At 32.9% G+C, this 24,240-nt stretch overlaps 2 protein-coding genes across 18 annotated transcripts; both read right to left on the bottom strand.

Annotated features, from left to right (window-relative positions):
- Positions 1-3,049: 3,049 nt before the first annotated feature.
- Positions 3,050-14,501, bottom strand: LOC105768618 (probable amino acid permease 7). 14 transcript variants are annotated; one of them, XM_012588649.2, is made up of 9 exons: positions 12,078-12,129; positions 10,623-10,716; positions 6,881-7,003; positions 6,549-6,773; positions 6,352-6,445; positions 5,410-5,624; positions 4,873-5,006; positions 4,546-4,773; positions 3,050-3,578 (listed from the first exon to the last, which is right to left on the bottom strand). In XM_012588649.2, exons 3-9 carry the CDS (start codon positions 6,948-6,950, stop codon positions 3,177-3,179), a joined length of 1,368 nt encoding a protein of 455 aa, XP_012444103.1. In that variant the 5' UTR covers positions 6,951-7,003; positions 10,623-10,716; positions 12,078-12,129; the 3' UTR covers positions 3,050-3,176. The 14 variants fall into 14 exon arrangements, with proteins under 14 accessions (XP_012444103.1, XP_052486641.1, XP_052486642.1 ...); XM_052630681.1 differs by lacking the exons at positions 6,549-6,773; positions 6,881-7,003 and adding an exon at positions 14,329-14,501 and having other exon boundaries at positions 6,352-6,450; positions 12,078-12,336; XM_052630682.1 differs by lacking the exons at positions 6,549-6,773; positions 6,881-7,003 and adding an exon at positions 14,329-14,500 and having other exon boundaries at positions 6,352-6,450; positions 12,078-12,314.
- A 4,963-nt stretch (positions 14,502-19,464) lies between these two features.
- LOC105768620 (vacuolar cation/proton exchanger 5) lies at positions 19,465-23,593 on the bottom strand. 4 transcript variants are annotated; one of them, XM_012588658.2, is made up of 12 exons: positions 23,277-23,593; positions 22,785-22,877; positions 22,403-22,666; positions 22,254-22,321; positions 21,933-22,158; positions 21,633-21,845; positions 21,367-21,516; positions 21,034-21,150; positions 20,911-20,964; positions 20,032-20,148; positions 19,838-19,934; positions 19,465-19,749 (listed from the first exon to the last, which is right to left on the bottom strand). In XM_012588658.2, exons 2-12 carry the CDS (start codon positions 22,824-22,826, stop codon positions 19,724-19,726), a joined length of 1,374 nt encoding a protein of 457 aa, XP_012444112.1. In that variant the 5' UTR covers positions 22,827-22,877; positions 23,277-23,593; the 3' UTR covers positions 19,465-19,723. The 4 variants fall into 4 exon arrangements, with proteins under 4 accessions (XP_012444112.1, XP_052486639.1, XP_012444113.1 ...); XM_052630679.1 differs by having other exon boundaries at positions 22,785-22,826; XM_012588659.2 differs by having other exon boundaries at positions 22,403-22,663; positions 23,277-23,592.
- Between the last annotated feature and the right edge of the window lie 647 nt (positions 23,594-24,240).

Here is a 24,240-nt window from a genome sequence, read left to right as displayed (position 1 = left end):
AGATGTTACATAGCCTCAATGGATTATTTATGCACTGAATTGAAAGTAAGCTGCTAATCATTAACTGCCAATTGACACTGACAACCAATTAGCTACTTAATTGATTAGTTCTCCCTCATATTAATGCCTCCCCTTAGCCACAACTTTATCCTCAAGGCTAGAACTTGGGAACTTCTGTTGTACATGTATAAGTACACCCAGGTCGCATCTTCAGGGAAGGAGTTGGTGTACTGCACCAATATCTGTATAGTAGGTTTGTTCCCTCTCTTAACCCTCATTCAAGCCAATACAGATGTTGGTTCCATCCCAGGGGCTGCATTTGGTATTGATTGTTGGGACCCTGACTATTGATGATCTACTATCTTTCTTTTTAGCTGGGACACAGAATACATGGAGGAGTTGGGATTCAGCAGGCAGTTCTAGCTTGTAGGTTACATTTCCTATCCTGTCAACCACTTTGTAGGGACCAAAATACCTAGGGGACAACTTTTTAAATTGCCTATCAACTGAAAAATTCTACCTTTAAGGTTGCAGACTTGAGTAGTTCTAATCCCCAACCTGAAATTGCAGTCCACTCTATGTTAATCAGCCTACAATTTCATCCTTTGTTGTTCCTGGAGTAAGTGATGTATGAGTAGTAGCATCAATTCCTCTCTAGCTAATGGCTGGTTACCAACTTGCTCCACTTGTGAGCTATTTGGTATATAAGGGGTGTGTACTGGTGGAGAGCATCATACAAAGCTTCCAAAAATTCATATGATTAGCATGTGATAATTTGAGTTGTACCATCACTATGCCAGGATAGCCACCAATTTGACCGCTTATCTGAAGATGGTATGTAGTTGATAACTGCAAGCTAACTCCTTGTAAGTTAAACAACTCTTGCCAAAATTTGCTAATAAATATTGGATTCTTATTGCTCATAATAGTCATTGGCTCCCCCATGTGATTTGAATACATTGCCAAAATAGACCTGAGCCACATCCTTGGCTATATAGGGATGTTTCAACCTTATAAAGCGGGCATACTCGGTTAATCTGTCGACCACCACGAATATAACATTTCTGCCAAAAGAGAGATGGCCCTTCTATGAAATCCATACTAAAACTAGACCAAGTTGCTTCAGGAATTGGTAGAGGCTGAAGTAATCTTTAGAGGTGTTGTGGTTTCACACTTATACCTTTGAAAACTATCACACTCCCTAATAAATTTATTCACCTTGTAACATCCCTAAAACCCTCTTGATCGTAAACCGTTTAATTTAGGGGGAATAAGTGTTAGATTCTTCTTGGTAAATAAAATATGAATTATTAATTAGTGTTAGAATAGAAGATAGTTGGATATTGGAGAGAATTGAAAACACTAGTGTGTTGAGAAAACTAAATTCGGGGTATTGGCTAAATCGTAAGAGTGTGAAAATTTCCGGGGAAAAATTGTGAAAATTAAAAGTATAAAAGGATTAAATTGAATTAGAGGGAATCGTAGAGGGACTAGAAGTGGAATTTTACCAAAAGTGAATAGTGACAATAAGAATAATTGTAAACATTATTGAAGGGCAAAATGGTCATTTCTCAAATAAGATTTTTAATTGAAAAATCAAGGAGTGTTGGGAAAATAAGGACTACTGGATCAAATTGAAAAGTAAGAGGAAATCTTGGTCATTGGATTTACAATTTAGTCTTTTTTTTCATATAATTCCAGTAATTCACCCCAAATCCTTGAGAATTTCTATAACCACCCAGAAGGAAATGTGAATTATGTATTCATATTAATCTTATTTATATTTCACTGAATTATGTTATGAAATAAATATATAGTATGAGATTCTAATTAAAATATTAGTGATGGAAAGAAATTTATGAGTAATGAAGTAATAAAATTTTAAAATTTTGAATAAGAGACTGATATGAACTGTATTATGAGAAGTGGTAATGTGAATGGATTTATATGTTAAAAGAAGTGTAAGTTTAAAGCATTATATTTAATAATAATCAAAATTTTAGTGTTATGTATAACCTAATGATCTTGTATTCTAATAATTGATAAGTGAAATAAGTGTTAAATGTTGGTACGAGTGTTAATAAGTAAAATTTTCATTGAAATAATTCTGGACATCAAAACTAGTTCAACTTTGAAAATTCACTAAAAATTGTAGAAGTTAAGTTAGAGGTTGAACCAAACATGAAATTAAAGCTTATTGAGTCTAGTTCTGTATAAAAGAAACGGCGTAAGCAATGGAACTGTAGATTATGAGATAAACAAATTTAAGTGAGGGAATGTCAAATTGATTTTGGGTTCCCTAATTCTGACTTTGAAATATCATTAAAATTGTACAAAAATAGTTAGGAGATAAACTTTATATGCATATAAAGGTTAATGAGTTATTTTCAAGAGAAACAAATGAAAACATTATATGAATTTTTACTAAACTGTATTAATTGGTTTACATATAAATTCTGATAAAATTTTTATATTAGTGATGGATGTCTAGTTTGGTAATTTCAAATGAAACTTGATTATCAATTTCGATAAATGAGATATGAATAAAATGTGACTGTTGCACAGTAAACTTCTTTGTTATGAAAGTTTAGTAATAAAAGTTACGTGAATTATATTGTGGACATGATATTAATAAATTAAGATATAAATATAAGTGAATTTGTAAAGATAAGATTGACGAAAATGTAACATTCTTTGGTATTAAGATTTAGTGTCTAGGGTTTAGGGTATACGGTTTAGGGTTTTAGAATTTTATAAAAAAAATATTAAACTAACCTTACTAAATTTAATATTAAGATTTTAGAGTCTAGTGTTTTGGATTTACATAATATTATTGTAATTTAGTGTTTAAAATTTAAGATTTTAGAATTTTGTAAAATATATTAAATTAGTTTTACTAAATATCTTAAAGCTTAAAAAGAAAAAATGGAAGAGGGGGAGGGGTATTGTCTATGAGTCCTTTTGGGAAGGACAGACTGTGAGGGTAGTGCAGCTCTCTTCTCTTCTACCCACATTATATAAGCATCAGGAAACTTGAAGACACTACATATGAATAACTTGACATATTTGTAAATTGAGCTATATTTTGAGAAAAAAAAAATCCAATGTCAAGCTTGAAGTTCATGAAATACATTATGTCAAGAAAACATAATATGTAGTCTTTCCTTTACAGTCTTTTACCCAAATTTTGCACTAATAAGTCCCTCAATCGACCCTATCAATCCCACAATACTGACAAGCAAGCAGAAAAAGCTGAAACTCCTAAGAACAACCCATTTTCTGGTCCAGGGTTGGATTTTCTTCTGCACAAAGTACATCTCCACTGGAAAATATATAGCCAAAGGCCAAAAATTCAATGCCCCCAACACTCCTAAAACCTGGTTGAAGTATGGGAAGATCATTGCAATCACAGTTGTGGATGCAACATAGGCTGTTCTAAAGCATATCTTCAGAGGATTCATTTGAAATGAAGGCAGCAATGGGAGTTTGATAGTGTAGAAGTTATTCACAAACCCACTGCTTGGGAACTTGTTGGTAAACCATCTTTCCACAAATGCAAACACTGGCTGACTAAATATCTGAACACCAAAAAGAATAGGATGGTCAAACATGATCGATTGTAAGCACTAAAGCTTTAACATCTACGAACTTCTAATTCATTTATTTTCTTGAAATATTCTACGTCAGTTTTGTATACATATTTGGACATGAGTATAAATAGACCTATCAATATGGGTAGAGGTAAAACTACCATGAAAGCCCCTATAGTAGGAGTCAAATTGCATTTTGTCCCCTTTACTCAGAAAATGAGCAAATTAGTCCATACATTAGATTAAAGAGCAAATTGGTTCTTTCTATTATAAACTTCATCCATTTGTACTGTTAAAAGCTAGCGTAGTTGATGGAATAACCAGACATTAACACGTGGTATGCCAAGTGTACCTCATGCTAACAAACAAAGACAAGTTTTTAAAAGTAAAAATGGATGAAACTTTTAATAGACAAACTAGTTTGCTCTTTGATCTAACCTGTAGAAACTAATTTACATGTTTTCTAAGTAGAAGGAACAAAATGTAATCTGGCTCCTAGTACAAAAACCTCCATGATACTTTTACCTATAGGTAGATTGGATTGATGGGGTCCATTCAGGTTTTTAAAATTTGGGGTCATTTCAGTTTAAGGTTCATTTCAGTTAGGTCATTACAGTTTCATATCATTTTGTGTTTTGTAGCTTCAGGTTATGATAATTTTGGATTACTTGCTCGAGTCATTTAATGTTAGATCATTTCAGGTTTCAGTTGTTTCATGTTCAATTCAGTTTCATGTTCAAGCTTGGACCATTTCGGGTTTAAGTTCATATTGTTGACTTTTGATGATCAAATCGGGCTTGGTTGGGTTTGGTTCGGGTTAATGAACTCATATTTTGTGTTCATATAAGAATTGACAGACTAGGTATAGGGATATGATCGTTTAAAGACTCTCCAAATATATAAAATCTTAAAAACAAACCCATATTGGATTCACAGCTAAGGTCGAGTGACATACCTGATATCCACCCACCAGATGAAGAACAATGCAAGCGTTAGCAAAGTCAATAAGCCAATAAGGCTCATAAAATCCAAATCCCGTCAAGAGATTTCCTGGCGTATTGTTGCCAAAGGCAGCATATCCAAAGCAACCACAACAGAGGTAGAAAAATGTTGTTACAAAGATTGCAATCATTGAAGCTGTTTTCATGGTCTTGTTCTCTGGTGGAGGTGACTTCAAGGTATCCTGTATTCAATCAATTTTATAAATTTTAGATGGCTTCAAAATCCCAGGTTCACATGAGATTTCAGCTCAATTTGTTTTAAAAAGGAAATGAAACCATACCTGTATTTCAAGAAGGATAATTGAATATGGATAAGCAAATGCAATGTCTCCAAGTGCCTGAAATACTAACCATAGTTTATCAGCAACACTATCAGCAGGCACTCCTGTTATACTCCCTTGAATCCTCCCATTTTCTGCAATCATGGGGGAAAGAAAACAGTGTCTTCAAGCCAATCCACTCATACTATAGTTATCTTTTTGTTCTCAGAATTCAGATAAACCTTATAAAAACTAAATATGACACCAGGTTATAGTTTCTTCTTGTTGTGTTGGATAGTAAACCGGTCAATTAGGCAGGTCGGGTTAGTTTTAGAACTTTCAATCATTTTGGGGTTTTTTCCGAGTTGAGTCATTGCGGGTTTGATACTCGAGTTGAAGTTATTTTAAGTTACTTGTTCGGATGATTTGAAGTTTAGGTCCTTCGAAGTATGGATTACTTGTTCAGGAATCTGAAATTTAAATTGTTGATGAGAAGAAGTTTGAATAAGTAAACACAAATGAAGAAAATTAGAAAGCAAGTTTCCCAGGTAATCATACCTATCACTTGTGCAAATCCAAGTCCAAACCCTATGAAAGAGTAAGTAAAGGACATGATTGCAGCAACAACTGAAAGCCACTCCATGTTATGGAAATCTGGTATCTGTGACATCACTACTTGAACACCTCCAAATAGCAACATATATGTAGTATCTCCATATGAACATGCTGCTTTATGCCCTTCTCTATGGTAACAGTTTGATTTCTGAATTGCTCTGTTTTAGGGAAAAAAAAACCCAAATAAAGAATCAAACTCAATTAAACAAAAAAAAAAAAAAAAACTTAAAACACTTTCATGAAAAGAATATAGAAATCAAATTACATTTTACCCTTTTATCTAAAAATGAGAAAATCCTATACATTAATCAAAGAGTGAATTGATAATAGGGTTGTGATCGCTTTACTTAATAGTGGTTGCGCATGGTGAATTTTTTTATTTTGCACAATTTATTGTAAATTTTTAAAATAAAATATTATAATTACAATCATAAAAACTATTTTCTAATAATTTTAAAATATTTTATGATATTTTAATTGATTTAATATTAATACTTTTATATATTAAATACACAGTTCTAAAAATATTATATATTTAAATATAAATATGTTTACAATCATTTCATATATTTTTTCCTTTGACTATCTTCCTCGTCTTCTCTACTCTCCATCTTCTGGTTAAGTTTTCTCTGTCTAACAGCAATGTTCTCTCTATCTTCTTCTTTTATTTTTTTTTTCCGTTTTTTTAACTCTATGAATTAGCCTGAAAACGGGAATGGCGGGCTGTTATTGCCGATATTCACCGCTTATTGCGGCCGCTATGGTTGTGAATTAAATTCTCAACCGTTTTTCCGATAGCGGTGGCGGCCGCTATACCGCTATATCGGCGCTATTTGAATGCCTTAGTAAGCAACAAAATGGTAAACTAAAGGGTTCATCAAGTACCTCATACTGGTTGAAGTAGTAATTACATAAGCAATATCAGTCCCATACAAGCTCAGGTTCTGAAGCAAAGCACACATCCATGTCCGCTTTCTACCTGAACTATCACTCAACCAAATTAGGCTTCATAGTAGGCTAAGTTGTAAAAGGACATTGAAACCAGACAGGGATTTTAGCGACAAGTTTAGTTTAAAAACTACCAAGATACATCCGAACAGCGTCCATGTAAGACTTGTTTCGTGTTCCATCGTTGGTCCGATAACAATCGGAAAGAAGGAAAGCCGAAAGATAGGTGATAATAGCAAAGATAAGCAAGGCAATAGGTCCTGCTAACCATCCTAGCTGTGAAGTACTCCAAGCCAAGGACAATACTCCAGAGCCTATAACAGCAGTAATTATGTGTGCAACACAACTCCACAAGGTCCCTGATTGAGTTCCCACACATACACACCGTAAAGTTAAAGCTCCGTTGGACCAAAACCGAATAACACAAAACTAATTAAAAGCGTTCTAGTCCTGAAATCTCCATTACCCGTTCTTGCGGGATGTCCATCATCGTCACAGGAACCATTATCTAGTTCAAGGGAGTGTTGAACCGCCATTGTAGGCCAGTACTTGGAAGCAAGCGATGGATTTCAATAAGAAAACTTATGAGCTGTGCACACAAAATAAAGGGTCTAAGGCTAAATTCAAATACAACACCAAATATCACCCTTAGCCCTTAAAGTAACATGCTTCTTTCAGATATCATAACATAAAGTTGTATAGCTCTTGAATCACACTAAAAGAATGATCATCTCTAAATCCAAAAGATGAGGGGAGCACTAGCAAGATGATCTTTCAAAGACAAACAAAAGGTCTATTTCTAGTTTTTTTTTTTTCCAGACAGCTTAATATAGTTAGAGATGCCAACACGACAAGTTGGCAAACTGCTAGAAGATATTGTAAGAAACATGGAATGGGAAACTTGTAATTTATACATTTGCCTACTCATTCATACGTGCATGCATCTTTCTTTTCATCATATGATAACAAAAAGAGGATACTTGAAAAACCTTTATTGCTTGTGCTCCCTCTGGTAATCTTTAATCACTCCTCAGATCCCAGTCTATCTAGAAAGAACCACTAAATCATCGGACCTTACTCAAACACAGAGAAATTGTGGGGAGAGATTTAAGAATAAGGGGTGAAAGAGTGTGTGTCTATATAGTAAACTATATTATATATATACACACACACACTAACCAACCAGTAGTATAGTTAGAGAAACTAAAAATGCTGGAAGTGGTGAAGCTTGACCTTGTAGTACCAATACTATACATCTATAGAATGCAACTGGTGCAGCTTTAGTAGAGAATATTCGTTCTTTGTGGTCTAAATCAAGGTATTTTTCCAAAGGAAAATTTTCAAAAGAGAGACTAAGGAGCCGTTCATCCTTTAACCATGTCTGTCCTCTCCCACACATACACACATACATATAGATATGGATAGATAGATACATATAATTGCAGTAACTAATGGGTTGTCATTAGAATCTTAGGATAGGGAACTAGTGGTTGGTAAGGGATTGGTTGGCTAGTCTTATTAAAATGAAATAAGGACCAGCTTAGTTTGCATAAAAAAATTTAGGTACAGCTCTTTATTGACAATCACTTTATCAAACCACCCTTAATTTGAATAGAGTACTCCATGATTCTTAAACTATGCCTAAGCCTAAGGCTATGGCTATAGCTAGTTGTTGCTTGTTTTAGACGACAACACCAAGGAAAATGAGAGACAAGGTGAAGATCCATTCCACCCCATGCGGATGACGGTTGCAATAATGTTCTCTCTTTGTTTGTATTTGAAATGTTTCAAAAAACAAGCAACACATGTGCCAAAAACCATTAATTTATGAGTAACACTATCGCTCCCACCCATATTCCGATAAAAGTATTATGAAGTATCTTATACTAAAAGTTATAATATATTTTCACTTCTATTAAAAGATAGACAATTAATTTTTTTATGTTAGATTAAAGAATAATCTGATTCTTCTGTTAAAAATTCTATTCATCTCTACTATTAAAAATTGATATATGTATGTTTGGATGAAATACTATTAAAGTTCATCTCTACTAGTCAAAGATTCTCCGTTCATTTATGGATGCATGAAATCATACATTCAAAAACTTTGAGCCTCAAATAGTTGTCGTTCCACCGTATGCACCGCTAAGGGTATGGCAACAAATTCTACCGAATTTGCTGAGGAGATGGGTGAGGTCACACAACTTTCATATATGCAAAACAAAGGTGATTTTTCATGGTTTGATGTAAAAGAAGGTATTGTTACAAGGGACCATGATTTGCGTAATTGCGAAACTAATTGCTGTTAGAATCATAAATAAGAAATCATAAATCAGGATCTGTCATGTCAAATTATTAAGAATAAAATAAGAATAAAATTAGATGCGGAAGCATAACTGAATCAATTTCTTAAAAGTTTTTTACTGGATATTAACATTTGATCTTCCAAATTAGCACACTAATAAATTCAGGGAATATTTGCTCTCTTTACTAATATATATAACTTTGGTACATTAGCCCTAATTCTTAATTAGCCATCATTAATTAGAAATTAATTAGAACTGAATTACTAGAGTTTCTACACATATTTAACCCATATTTTATTTAATAATTTAAAGCCCAATAAACCTTAATCAAATTAGATCACTTGTAAGGACTAACCTATCATGATAGTAAATAATAATATGTAATTACCTTATTATATATGTGATGTTCATAACACTTATTGTTTGTTACTGCTCTAATAAATAAATGTGTTGAGTACAAACTAGAGGTGCTCATGGCCGACGGCTTGCCCGAAATATGGGAAGGTTCAGGTAAAAATATAGGCTCGAAATATGTGCTTGGGCAAAAAATGAGGCCTGTTTAGAAAATGAGCCGGGCCTCAGGCACCACTTTTTTAACCCGGGCCGGCCCGAATATAATAAATATATATTTTTATTTTTTTTAATTTTAAAATATTTTTAAAATACTTTTTTATTTTTTATTTTTTATTTTTAAAATAAATTTTTGGTGTTTATTAAAAAATGGGCTGGACCGGGCCGGGCTCAGGCTTAGAAATTTTTTCCCGGGCCGGGCCTGGACAAAATTTCAAACCCATATTTCGGGCTGGGCCGGGCCTAAGAAGTGGACCATAAATTTTTAGACCCGGCCCGACCCAACCCGACCCGGCCCATGAGCACCTCTATTACAAACAATATGATGTTTTTGTCTATGAAGAAAATCCCAAAACAATGAGCTGTTTTTATTTGAGCCCACAAGTAATGTAGCATCCATATCATGGACCCTTGGGAAAAGTTTATATAATGGTTGATTTGATTAGATTAATAACTTCAATTTATTTATTGAAATTAAAATTGATCTGAACAAAATTTAATTGAGACATTTGAAATTATCTAAATTCAAATTGGTTTAATTAAATAACTTAGAAATGATAAATTCGAAGGATTTAATACTTAGAATAACCTAAAAATGTCAAAACTCAACCCAATTATTTATCAGTCCTGATTGACAAATCTATTCAAGCGTGATGATCTTGATGTTAACAGCAATTTTTGTATAAGTCTTGCAACTTGTAATCTCTTTGATTATTGGTGTGTGTTTGACTATATCTCAAGTACTCGAGTTTACTAGTATTCAAGTTGGGCTGGAATACACTCTATGTGATGGGAGTTGGTACTTGTTTTCTGAATGGACAAATGAAAGAGGTAAAAGCATTTGGAAAAGATGAAGCAAATCTTGTCACGCAACAAAGTTTGACAATCCAAAAGACTTCAGCTTTTCGAGAAGACCAGAAAACAGGAACATTAATAACATTTTGTTGTTTTTTGTTTCTCTGATGTGGTCAACTACTTATCAAAAACCACATAATACATGTATATATCATAAATTTAAGTCGATTTGGCAGTCAATATTAGAAGTCGGATAAGAAAGTTATTTGGATTTTAGGTTGTAGATCCGTAATGTTTAAAGTTGGTTAATTAAAAAAACAAAATTATAAAAAAGAATGAGAAATAGAGCTTTCGATTGGTTTAAGTGGTGTGAGTAGAGAAGATCGTATAACAATAATTTTAACAGCCTAATAACTTAAATGAAAACTTGTGAGTAATTCGATGACTAATTTATAATTTTTTACTAATAATTTAATGACACCAAGATTTAACACGTCTATATGCAAGAGCTAAAAGAGGAAGGGGAATGGAGCTTACTTGATGCTGCTGGCAGAGGTGATGACATAGGCAAGATTATTCCCATACAAGCTCTCCTGTGTTATTACTCCACTCACTTTGTGCTGCTTCTCTCCTGCAATGCATACACAGAAACAACTATATTTTCAGCGTAGTAAAAACTCTGAACCTATATATTGCCATTTTAGAGTGAAAAACACATTCATTTATTTTAATATTAAAAAAAAGGAGAATATTTCTTTGAATAAAAAAGACAAACACCTTACAGACATAAGTCAGGCCGAAGACTGTCAATTAGCATTATATAAAATATATTAGATGAGTAAAAGCAATGAACATTAAACCAAGATGCAATCTTGACTTATATGGTAAGTAATATAATATATAGTACTTTTTATTTTAGTAATTTTCAGTCCATAAATCAAGGGCTGTCAATGCCTACATATGTGGTAGATTCCCTATCTAATTATCTATAACATTATATACATATAAAAATTATTCTTATCCCATCATTCGTGGTCCATTTTAATTATTTAATAATATTTTAACAACTTTTTCATATCATTCATATATAATTTTGATAATTTTTTACCCTTAACCCCGGATCTAAGTTTAAGTTTGAGGTTCGGATTTAAAGTTTCAAAATTTAGGATAAAAAATTACCAAAATTATATATCAATAACATGAAAAATTTACTAAAATATCATTAAATAATTAGAAATAGATCGTGGATGATGTGGTGGAAGAGTCCATATATAAAATAATTTCTCATATATATATATATACACACACATACATACATACACACATACATTAAATTATGCATATAAATTCAATTTAAATTTTATTATTAATTAATCTCTATACTTTATGAAAATTATGGGTTTAAACTTTATATTTTAATTTAGTCATTTTAGTTCATATACTTTTCATATTTTAAAATTTCAGTCCTCAACAAATGATAATTATTAATTTATCTATGTTTTGTTATTTTAAAATATGATACGATAAACATATTATTACGTGTAATGCCATGTCCCTTTGTTATTTTCATATATTACTCACTAAAATCCACTTAGATTGACCCATATTTGAAATAGATCCAACTTAAAATGACTTGAACAAGCATTTCAACCCACGAAACTCAAAATATTTCGAACTTGATTCTAAAATAGTTCAAACCTGAAATAATCTAGACATAAAGTAACCAAAACATAAAATGATTTATTATAAAAAAAACTCAAAATGACTCGACTTGAGAAATGCAAGCTTCAAACTCAAATGAAATAAATCTAAAATAGCCCAAACTTAAATTAATCGAAAATAGACTCAAAAACCCAAATAAAAAATAATACAATTCAAAATTATTCGAAAAATTTAAAACCTGATTCAACCGATTCAATACCAATCCAACCCAACATGCATATAATAAAGGTAGAATCATGATGAAGCAAAATAAGAATTTTGAAGGGTTACCCAAATAGAAACGAACAGCATCCATGTAAGATTTGACTCGGTTGGGGCCATATTCAGGGTGAGGAAACATGTAGCAGTCACATAGAAGGTAAGTTGAAACAATGGTGACACCTGCAAATGCTAACATACAGATTGGGCCCGCAATCCATCCCAGCTGAGCAATGCTCCACGCAAGTGATAATACTCCTGCCCCTATCACTCCCGTGATTATGTGTGCTACTGCTGTCCACAGTGTCCCTTCACATTCCCATTTCAATTTCTATTAAAATTTTACACCCAAAATCGTTAATTTACTGTTTTTACCAAAGCAAGTAAAGATTAGGCAGATTTTATGCTAAATATGTGTTCCCTCAAAGCCTAAATTACCATTCAGGTTTTCTTTTGTACGGAAGATTGGATAATGTTTCACATAATACATGCATGCATGCATTTACATCAACATGAACAAGCATGTGTACAATAACGATGTAAAATGATAATAATAAAAATCATGGATTCTCTATATTTGGAGTCGGATTATATTTGTCTTTTTTATTCAAAAAATAAATAAACTAGTCTCTGTATGCTAAATTAATGAGCAAATTGGTCCTTTCTAATTAAAAATTTCATCCATTTGTACTATTAAAAACTAGCGTAGCTGATGAATAGTCAGATAGTAACACATGGCATGCCACGTGTGCCTCATGTTAACGTACAATGATTAGTTTTTAACAATAAAAATTGATGAAATTTTTAACAGAATGATCAGTTTGCTCTTTGATCTAACGTACAAAGACTAATTTACCTATTTTTTTAGTAAAAAACACAAAAAAGCAATCCAACTCATAGTACAGGAACCTCTATGATACTTTTATCGACAAATAATTCAAACATATTACAATTGACATTTAATCATTTAAAATTAAATGATTCAAATAACTTTACAAGTCAAATTTCTTTGATTCGAACTTAAACAAACCCCGAACTCAAAATAATGTAATAAGTACCAAAAAGAATTACTCAAATTCAAAGTTATCGGAATATAAAATTATAGAAAAACTAAGCTTTAAACATCCAAATCAACCCAACTCAGGGATAAAAACAAGTTGAACTGTCTTTGCGTCATAATGTTTGAAATTAAGGATGTGGAAGCTTAAAGCTGATGTCACTATCAATGATTACTAATACTCTTTACAAATTTGGAGATTAGTCCTTATATTTTAATTTCTAGAAATTTAGTCTTTTTATTTGTTAGATTTTAACTGTTAATGCCGTTAAATTTGTTGGCGTGATATTTTAAAATAAAAAAAATTCACTTGATAAGCATACGACTAAAAAAATGACGTGTAACGAGCTTAAATTTAACAAATAATTCCAACAATATTAACTGTTGGACCTAAATTTTGAAATTTAAAAGTAAAGGACTGAATTTTAAAAATAAAAATATATAGACTAAATTTTAAATTTGTTTGATATAACAGTCAAAACCATGAAATATATATCACACTTTCAAACCGCATCTACCATTCAAAAGCAATATGTGCTCATTCAACTCATCATGCTTTTTCTTGCCACCTTTCATTCATAGTTAGGTTTCAAAATAGGGCTAGGCCCAGAAATTATAAATTTTGGGTAAAATGTAATTTTATTATTCTATTAATTTGTAACTTTTCAACTTTAGAGGGATTAAACTTCAAATTTTATCTTTCTGGGACAAAAGCAGAGATAAAATTATAAATTTTGGGGGTTAAAATTAAAATAAATAATGAAGGGTTTCAGATGAGCCAAAAATACAAATTTTTTTTTTTTGGAAGAGACTAAAAAGCAATTTTCCATGAGGCTAAAGGGTGGCCAAGCTCTCTATTTACCCTTGCCTACCCCTAGCATCACCGCTACCATAAAGTCACCTTGAAACACAATCATACATACATACATATAGGGGAAATCAAAATATGTATATATATAGTTTTCAAAAGGACTAAATCAAAATTTTAACATTTTTTGTAGGAGGCAAATAACTTAAGTTTTATGAATTGTGAGAGGTCTAAAGCTGCAATTTTCCATTTAGAGGCCTACCCACCACTCCCTACGCCCCCTGCATTCATACATAGCTAGCAATTCAAGTAGCAGAACATTAGAGGCTAATTGATATGTTTACCATCTATCTTCTTGCAATATTTAGGTAGGAAAGTAATGAACGATCGACAGAGTCGAACCAGTTAATAGAACATAAAAAAGTTCATCAGTTAAAAGAATATATATATATAAATACCAGTTCTTTTAACAAGCACTGCTGATACATCAGTTGAGGAAGAAGAAGTGGGCAGCAATGGAGATTGACTGTCTTCTGCAACTTCATGACCCATATCTGATGCCTTTTATATATATATATATATATATATATATATATATATACACAACAAACACGATTGTTATTTCAAATCCACAGCAAGAAGCTTAATGAAAAGAAATGCAGGGGATAGTTGTTTTTATATCCATGTGAGCTTAGAAGGTTTGGTAGGGTTATATGAATTTCAGTTAACTATATTTATCAGCTGTAGTTAGTCAATTTCTTGATTCAATTCAACAACAATTACCTTTTAATGAAATTATTTAATTTAATATTTTTAATTACTAGACTTTTTAATATTATTAAATTCTTTACAGTAGTTTATTTCTTAGGCTATAAATTTAGTAATTTTATAATTTAACTATTAAATTTGTTCTCAGGTATGAATAAGGCTTAGAGCATGAGATAATTGGTATTTATTTATCTAACATTAAAAGATAATTTCTTTTATAAAAATAAATTCAAAGATGGAATGATCTCACTAATTAAACTGGTAAATCGGATAATTGAGTTGTAGCTCGATTGACATCAAAGGATTGAAATGAGCTGAAGCATGTTAAAAGAAAAGAGTAAACCCGATAAAAAGAAATTAAAAATATATACATTAATTGAGTTAAAATAGTTAGTATTTGCTTACCATGTTTCATTATCTCAAAATTAAATGTTATTTTATATTATAATTTTTATATTATATATTAACCTCTCATCCTTTGAAATAAAAAAAATTAGTTTGATAAAAAAAATAAATATTTACATACATATATTTTAAATTATTAGACTACTCGATATTATTCAACTTCTTTAAATAATTTATTTCCTATTAGCATAACTATCAACTTGCTGTCTTTCTTAGTCCTAAGATTGTATATGTTGGAGTAAACCCGAATTATGCAACGAGCAAGAACGAAAAATGAGAAAATTGGACACAAATATTTACGTGGAAAAACCCTTCAATGAGGAGAAAAGAACCACGGGTAAAGAAAACTTCACTAAAACGACAAAAACCGAAGAGGAGTACAAGATGGAAAAACAAACAAACCCGAACCCAAAAAAATACAAAGTCTTCCTGAAATTCCCACAACACTCTCTCTTAATTATGTTGTTGAATCAAAAACTCTAGGGCTGCTAAAAGCCCTATTTAAGAAGCCTGATTTAAGTTGAGTACATGTCGCCACGTCATGACGTGGCATATTACCTCGTCGGGACATCATTCTTCGCGTCGTCAAGACGAGGCGATTCTTATTGTCGAGATGTCATTGTCGTGCCGCTGGCTCTTCCTCATCCCGACGTCAACCCTGTTTTGTTTGAAATGCGAGACACACTCCACAAATCTCCACCTTGACTCCTATTTTCGAAACGCCTTCTCTGTCGTGCCCTGTTATGGGCCTAACTTTATCTTTGTTGGATACTTACCAAGTCTAAGCAATGCTTGAACTTGGAAATTGGGAGGCTTTTTGTCATCATATCGGCTGGATTGTTTTCTGTGTCGATTTGCGAATTTGAACATCTCCTTGAGCGATCACCTCTTGAAAAAAGTGGTACCGAATATCTATGTGCTTTGTTCTTTCGTGATGCATCTGATATTTAGTGAGATGTATGAAACTTTGACTATTGCAATATACAATAGTCTTGTTTTTATCAACCAACCCCCCAAATAGACCTCTCAACCAAATGACCTCTTTCATAGCCTCTATGATGGTCATATATTCCGCCTCTGTAGTTGATAATATCACAGTGGCCTGTAAGGTGTCTTTTCAGCTAATAGTGCAATTGCTAAAAGCGAACAAATAACCAATGAGAGATCTTCTTTTTTCTAAGTCTCCCTCATAATTAGAGTCTACATAGTCGACTAGATCCTTTGAACATCTTTCAAATTCCAAACAAGTATTGGATAACCCCCTCAAATATCTAAGAATCGACTTAACAGTTGGTCAATGTAATTACTCGGGTTTGGCCATTTATCTACTTACTACACTAACTGCATGTGAAATATCGAGATGAGTGCAAAACATTGCATACATTAGACTTCTGACTACACTAGAATAAGGAACCGAGGATATGTACCTTTCTTTATCTTCAATTTGTGGTGATTCTGAAGCCGAAAGTCTGAAGTGTGCAGCTAAAGGAATACTATCTGGTTTAGAATCTTGCATACCAAACCACTCGAGAATTCTTTCGATGTATTTCTGTTTTGACAAAAATAGTTTCCCAGAGTGTCTATCTCTCAAAATTTTCATCCCTAAAATTTTCTTAGCTACAGCAAGATCCTTCATCTCGAATTTAGAGTTAAGCATAGTTTTAATTCGGTTTATTTCTGATGGAGGATGACTGCAATTAATATATCATCAACATAAAGGAAAAAATAAATAAATGATCTATCATCTAATCGTTGTAGATACACATAATTGTCGTACTTACTCCAAACGAAACCAATACTTAACATGAAAGAATTGAACTTCTTGTACCATTGCCGAAGAGACTGCTTTAGGCCATACAAAGATTTTTGTAGAATGTATACATGATCTTCCTTGCCTTCGATCCTAAAGCCTTCAGGTTGCTGTATGTAAATGTCTTTCTAAGTCGCCATGAAAGAATGCAGTTTTCACATCTAACCGCTCTAATTCGAGATTGTGTAATGCAACAAGAGCTAACAGCGTCCGAATGGGCATATGCTTCACAACAGGAGAGAACACATCATGTAAATCAACTCCCTCCACTTGATTGTAGCCCTTTTCGACCAACCTCGCCTTATATTTCATGTCACCTTGACCCAATCCTTTATTCTTTTTGAACACCCACTTGCAACCAACTATTTTCTTTTCGATGGGTGGTTTAACAAATTGCCAAGTCTCGTTCTTATTAAGAGATTCCATCTCCTCTTCCATAGCAACGAGCCACTTGCTAGAATCAGAAGCCTGAACTACCTCTGAATAATTCAAAGGATCAGCTGAATCGATGCTCTTCGCAACACTTAGAGCATATGCCACTAGATTTCCTTCACAATATTTTTGTGGTAGTTTGATCTCCTGGATTTTTTTGTCTCAGGCTAACTTATAATCTTAAAGTTGAGATGTAGGGGTCTCTGATGGGGATGGGGTAGCTTCGGAAACCTTCTGTTGCATCAAAATGACGTCAGTTTCATGATTTGTACGTGTCATCGTGACATGACGATTCTCCTCGTTGGGACGTCACCCCTGTTCATCATGATATTGCGACATCGTGCTTCATGATGCCATGATGTCACCTTACCGATTCTTGGAAAAAGTAATGGATGCTACTAACATTAATCTAAATTCTGGTAGAAATCAACGAAAGGGGAACATTTCAATAGGGGAAAGAAAATAATTAATAGCACAAAGAAGGAAATAGGGTGTAAGAATAAGAGAGAAAAAGAGGAAAAAGAAGAGAAAAACTAATTCTATTAGAACTTGCAAAGGTGTAATGAAAGAGGGCTGAATGCAATTAAGATTAGATTGTATACTAGGGTTTAAAAACCCTAGGGGCGATAATGGCAATTTACCCAAAGCCTTGTCGATATTTGGAAAAATGAATAATAGGGGCGCGGCTCGAAACTAGGCTCTCTAAAAAGGATAACTAACACTTAACCATCAAGCTTAAGACTCATTTCTTGTTTAATCATTTCAATTAACCCTATTTATTTCGGGATGTGACAAGGCGAGCACGACAAAATCGAGTTGAGAGATTTTCAGAGTGTCCCCAAAGATTCTAAAAGTCCAAAGAAAGGATTGGATCCTTGTAAAACTGCATAAAATATTCCTTAAGCTCTAGAACTCTTTATCTATGTATAGTATTTAACAAGCTAGTTGGCTTGCCTATATAAGGAAAGACTCCCCTCCCTCATTTGTACAAGCTAGTGCTAGCTTTGAGAGTTAATAAGAATACTTCTACATGCTAGTTTTGACAATTAAGAAGAATACTTTCACATTCTCCCAATATTCTCTTGTGCTATCTAAGTTCCCTTTTCGTTTATTGTCAAGGTTAAAGGTGCCAAAGCCTCCCTCAAGCAAGGATCGAAGTCTAATTGTCAAGGTTAATGAGTCAAACCCTCTTCTGAGCGAGAATCGAAGGCTAACCTAAGATCGAAATCTAAGGCAAAGTCTTGGCCCATGATACATCGCACGAGTAAAAGAACTAGTATACATATATTTGAAAGTCGTGCTTTAATATATATAAACCATGATTATTTAAAAAATTTATTTTAAAATTTTAATTGTATCTTTATAACGTGTTTCAATATATATAGATCATTATTAAATAAATATTTAAAAATAAAATTTTAAATTTTAAATATGGAATAATATATATATCAAAATATTAAATATATTTTGAAGTTAAATATTTTGAAAAGTTATTTTAGTCGATTACTTGTACTCATCTTATAGTTGACCCTTATATAATATATATATATAAATGTGTCAACTTTTCAAGCTTGAGCTAAAAGACATGATTTAATCCGATTTAATTTAAAAATTCAAAACTCAAATTAAAAAAAAATTCAATACATTTACCACTCAACATATTTTTATAATTGTAACATTTATACTTATTATAAAACACTTGACCTTGTTAGTGTTGAGTTGGTGTTATCGTTAACCAAGTATCAACTCGGTTGAGAAAAGATGAGAATACCGTTGCAAAGTAAATTGTATCAATACTTATTATAAAGATAAGTACTTGATTAAGTTAGTATCACAAACCGAACACGAGCTCAATTGATAAAAGATGAAAATAGCCTAACTTTTCAAAAATATATATATATATATTTTATAAAATTATATAGATAAATATATGTACCAAATGAAATCCATACCACCAAAACTTGGTACTTAAATTTGTTTTACAAACATTAATCTAATTTTTCAATCAAAATACTGAACCCTACCATTAATAACATGCTATGCTGAGAATCCATGAGGGTAAATATAAATAACAAAATGTTTTTTTATATGTTTCATTTATAGCAATTATATTTGAATTTATTTATCTAAATTTACTCCCAAATATGTGTTCTTCACGTTATCACCAAACCTGTAATCATATCCACACAATAATTTGTGAATCTTGATTAGTCACAAAAATCAAAAGTATTAATAATACATAGTTTTAATCCTAAATAAAAAGATTGAGCACTTAAATTTAGCTCTGGAAACAAAAAATGGAATATCTCTGCCTGTCAACAGTACTATTTACACCATGTGGGACAAACTTGTTTCAAATCACCACGGGTTCTTGCTTCTTGCCTCTTGCATCTTTCAAAGGCTCCGAATTCCATATCTCGATTCAACTGTGTCGTTCATCACGTTCCCGGTTGCTTACTTTGATCTGTAACATCAAACCAATTACATTACCAACCATTTACGAGAAAACTGAACCGAATGAGACATTCGAAGAAAGGAACGGATGAACTGACCATCTGTAGGAGGATCTTCATGTACGAAGAAACTCGCAGCGACTATTAGATAGCAAAGTATAAGCATTAGTCCTTTGAAGTAGTTAGACGTCCCTTCCTGCGTTAAAAATAATGGAAAACCAAGTCAACTTCAGTTCTGGATATTAATAACGATTACTTGAACTCAAGGATGAAGTTCTCGATATACAACTAACCTGCAGAAAAAAGGCTACGACTATAACGGTAATGAACAGAGTTGCTGTCTCGAAAAGTTGGAAGTTTAAGTCCATTTCTTGCCCCATCATCCACCCAATAACCACACAAAAAGGTATCTGTAGATTTAAAAAGAATACAAAGTTAGAAGACCAAGGCAAAAAAGAAGCAGCATATTAGTAATACGAATACATAAAACCTAGTTTCAGCTCCGAAGTTCAAGTAAAAATTCTCCAGGTCTTTAACACTGTTTATGCTTTACACATCATCACATGTAATGTAAAAAGAGTGGAGAAATGTGATAAAGTACCATAAAGGCCCTTGTACTAGAAGTTAGATTGCATTTTGCCCCCTCCACTAAAAATATAGGCAAATTAGTCCTTGTATGTTAGATCAAAGAGCAACTAGTTCTTCTGTTAAAAATTTCATTCATTTCTACTGTTAAAAACTGGTCATTGTATGTCAGCATGATGCACACGTACGTCAACATGATGCACACATCGCACGCCATGTGTAACTGTCTAGTTATTCTATCAACCACACTAGTTTTTAACAATAGAAGTGAATGAAAGTTTTAACAAAGAGGACTAGTTTGTTCTTTGATCTAATGTACAGGAACTACTTTGCCCAATTTTAGAGTAAATGGGGAACAATATAATTTGACTCTCAATACAAGGGCATCCATGGTACTTTTACCGGAGAAATGCTAAATAATTGGCAAAATGAGCCACCTCTAACTAAGAGACACATATTAATTCATTACTTGGTGCCATGGCAATCGAAGAATAAAACCAAAAGTAAAACCGCCCAACATTCGGAAGTATATGACATAATGGAGTAACATCAATAGAAAACGGGTGCATCCAATGCACAAAACCTACCCCAAACATAGAAATCTGAGTTGATGACCCTATGGCCACTCCCAAGGATATGTCCTGCAGATAAATTCATTGATTAACAAAATGTAAAGGAATTTCTGAAATGGAAATCAGAGAATCACTTACGAGCTTATCTTTCATGGCAAACATGATAGCGCTTGCATGCTCAGCAGCATTCCCAATTATAGGGAGCAATATAACACTAATAAAAGCAATCGGCACATCCCACGCATCAGATGCCCCCTAAGAGAAGAACAAAAGGCAAATCAATGTTAAAACCCTACTAAGTGCTAACTAATATCCTTGCTGATAACACGAGACAGTGTGGACCCCTAAAGTATGTGCCAAATGGACCAAATCTAAGAAAAATCCGTTCTCTCTTTTAGAACCATCCTACCAACCATATTGCTCCTAAACATGACATAAAGAAGATGCATATGATCAAAAACCAAATGTTACCTCAATGGTATCCACCAAATAGTCCGACAGGATAGAGATCCAAACCGTCATGATTAAGAGCCAAATTATTGATTCCCATTTGGAGATCTCTGGAGCTTCATCTTCATCATCATCATTGTTATCTAAGTTCTCCCCATTCTGGTTTACTTCCTGATGTTACACCATTTGCCACAACACTAAGCATTCTACACAAAATACTCGGAAACAAAATAACAAGGCAAGTGCCTATTATATTCAAAAGATACTAATAAATAATGGTAACCAACCTCGCCAAGGGGGACATAGTGATCTGTTTGACTTTTCAACTGGAAAACAAGATAGGCAGCGTAAGCTAAAAGCATAACACAACTGCTAAATCTTGAAAGAGCCAACTCTGACTTCCCAGCATGCCGTTCAGTGTGTGTGTAATGGAGGACTGCTGGAAAGAGTAGGCCCATGACTGCCATCAGCAGCAGTCCGGAATTGACAACGGCTGTGGCCTGAATGTAAGTTTACTTCAGTTTAGAGCGATTTGAAAACAGGAAAATAGCAGAAATATAAATCAAACAACATAGTAATACTTTTACCTTGCTAAAGACCTGCTCCTTTCCATGATATGCAAGCCCACCACAAAAGAATGCACATCCAAGAACAAGCAGCATGTTTGACAAAATCGAGCCCAACAATGACAACTGAACAACTCGTTTCATTCCACTTTTCAGTGCATAAATTGAAATAATCAGTTCAGTTGCATTCCCAAATGTAGCATTTAGAAGACCACCAACTGTAGGTCCAGTGAAAAAAGCCAACTGCCTAAATTCGATCAAATGAAAAGGTAATGTTAGGAGCCAATATAACAACTGCTAGCATCAAAATACTAAATTTCAATGAAGAACATGAATCCTTACTCGGTAGCATAACCCAAACGCTCAGCCAAAGGTGTTATACCGAGTAAGCTTAGAAAGAAGACCCACCCCTGCAATCCACCTCACCATTTAAACAACTTATGTTGGGAAGAAAACCAAGCAAAAAAAAGGACATCAAAGCTAAAACTCACATTACTATCAGTCATTTTATGAACCAGGATTGCTAGAGGACCAAAAGGCATGAGCAAGTTAAGCTTATTCGAGAAAACTACGGTCTTTATGCTTTTATAAACACCATTCCTTGTCATTTTATTGCCATTGAAAGGCAAACTACCAGAAACTGAAATATGTTGATTTGGATCAACAGATTGTGTCTTTTGAGCATCCATTTCAGAGGGAAAGAGGCACTCGTCATCGAGATCTTCCATTGTCCTATCATCTAGTGGTCCCATCTGCTACAATTAGCATTAAAATGTTAGAAATGCAAGCTCTAGATACACTTAGCAACTCCAAATGCATATTCATCAACCAAAAGAAGGTTATACATTGAAATAAATATCAATAATAACGTACTTCAAGGTGGGATTGGACTCCGACTTGCACTTTGTAATCCATCTTCACGCATCAAAAGAGTAAAATCATATGCTTGGTTAATTCCTCAAGGTCCTAATTAACATAAAGCAAAATTCAAAATTTGTGCAAGAGGGAAAAAAAAAAAAATTAGCAAGCATGCTTAAACACACAAAACAATTGCCACAAAGCAATAGAATCCCAAATCAAGATCCCCTCTTCCAAGTTTTTACTTTTTACCCCCTACTATCAATTTCATATTACAAATAAAACCAAACTGAAGATCTTCATTACCAAGCCTAATAAGCATCTAATTGGAACCTACAACATCAAAATAACCCCAGAAAACAGTAAGAGGGTTCAACCCCAGAAAAGAGAACGAGTGCAAAATTTGCATAAAATATCAACGTCGATGCTATAGAAAAACAATCCCAAAACATAAAACAAAAGAAAAAAAAACGATCAAATATGAATGGATCTGAAAAAAGAACAAACCTTTATTGCAAGTCGATGGAAAACCTGAAATGGGTATGAATCAAAAACCCCAGAAAATTAAATAAAATACTTTTCTTTACCGAAGAAAAAAAAAGAATTTTTTTTTCTTTGGTAAGAAAGAGAAGAGGGAATAAAAATGCAAAATAGTAAAATTGAAAGCGTTGGTGAGGGTAGGGGTGGGGGTCATATATGTAGAATAGTAAGCTCTGATTCTCCGTTTTCTTCGTGTAATTTGAACTGCTTGTCTTTGTCGTCTTTATTGTTATTTTTTTCAACTTTTTTTCATAGATTTGAGGCTTGAAAACTAATCAAAGTTTTTTTTTTTTTAAATATAGAAAAAAAAGCATATAATAGAAACTAATAAAGTATGAAGTGTTTTGAAGGTTGAGATTTCTAGGTAAAAACACCTCTTCAATCCCTTTTCATTTCGATATTAAGTAATTTGGTCCCTCTCAAAAAATTGGAGCCATTTAATCCTTATAAATTTCAAAAGTGAGCAACTAATAACAATTGTCACGTACATAATTTTGATTGATATATATTATATGTAAATGTTGCTGGCTAAATTTGTTAATTTAAGGTTAAATTAGTAGAATATGTGAATGTTGTGGGTTAATGTGTTAAATTAAAACCAAATTGACAAAATATGTAAACTTTGAGGTATACCAATAAATGTATATACAATTGACTAAAAACATTAATGTTGTGATTGATCACTTTTGAAATTGTCAAGGATTAAATTGCTCTGATTTTTCTGAGATGGACCAATTTGCTTAATATCAAAATTGAGATGGACTAGAGGCTTCTTTTTATTGCATTTATTTAAGGGATTAATTTCATCAAACATCCCCATTTTTTTTTAATTTTAAAACGACCTCAAACTTCAAAGCCATTCTAATTAAATCTTCTAAGTATCAATATTTTGTCAATGGCGTCCTTCTGTTAGCCTAATGTTATCTTTGTG

The sequence above is a fragment of the Gossypium raimondii genome, chromosome 5 (assembly GCF_025698545.1).
Source record: "Gossypium raimondii isolate GPD5lz chromosome 5, ASM2569854v1, whole genome shotgun sequence".
Lineage (NCBI taxonomy): Eukaryota > Viridiplantae > Streptophyta > Magnoliopsida > Malvales > Malvaceae > Gossypium > Gossypium raimondii.
This window is presented reverse-complemented; position numbering and strand designations above follow the sequence as displayed.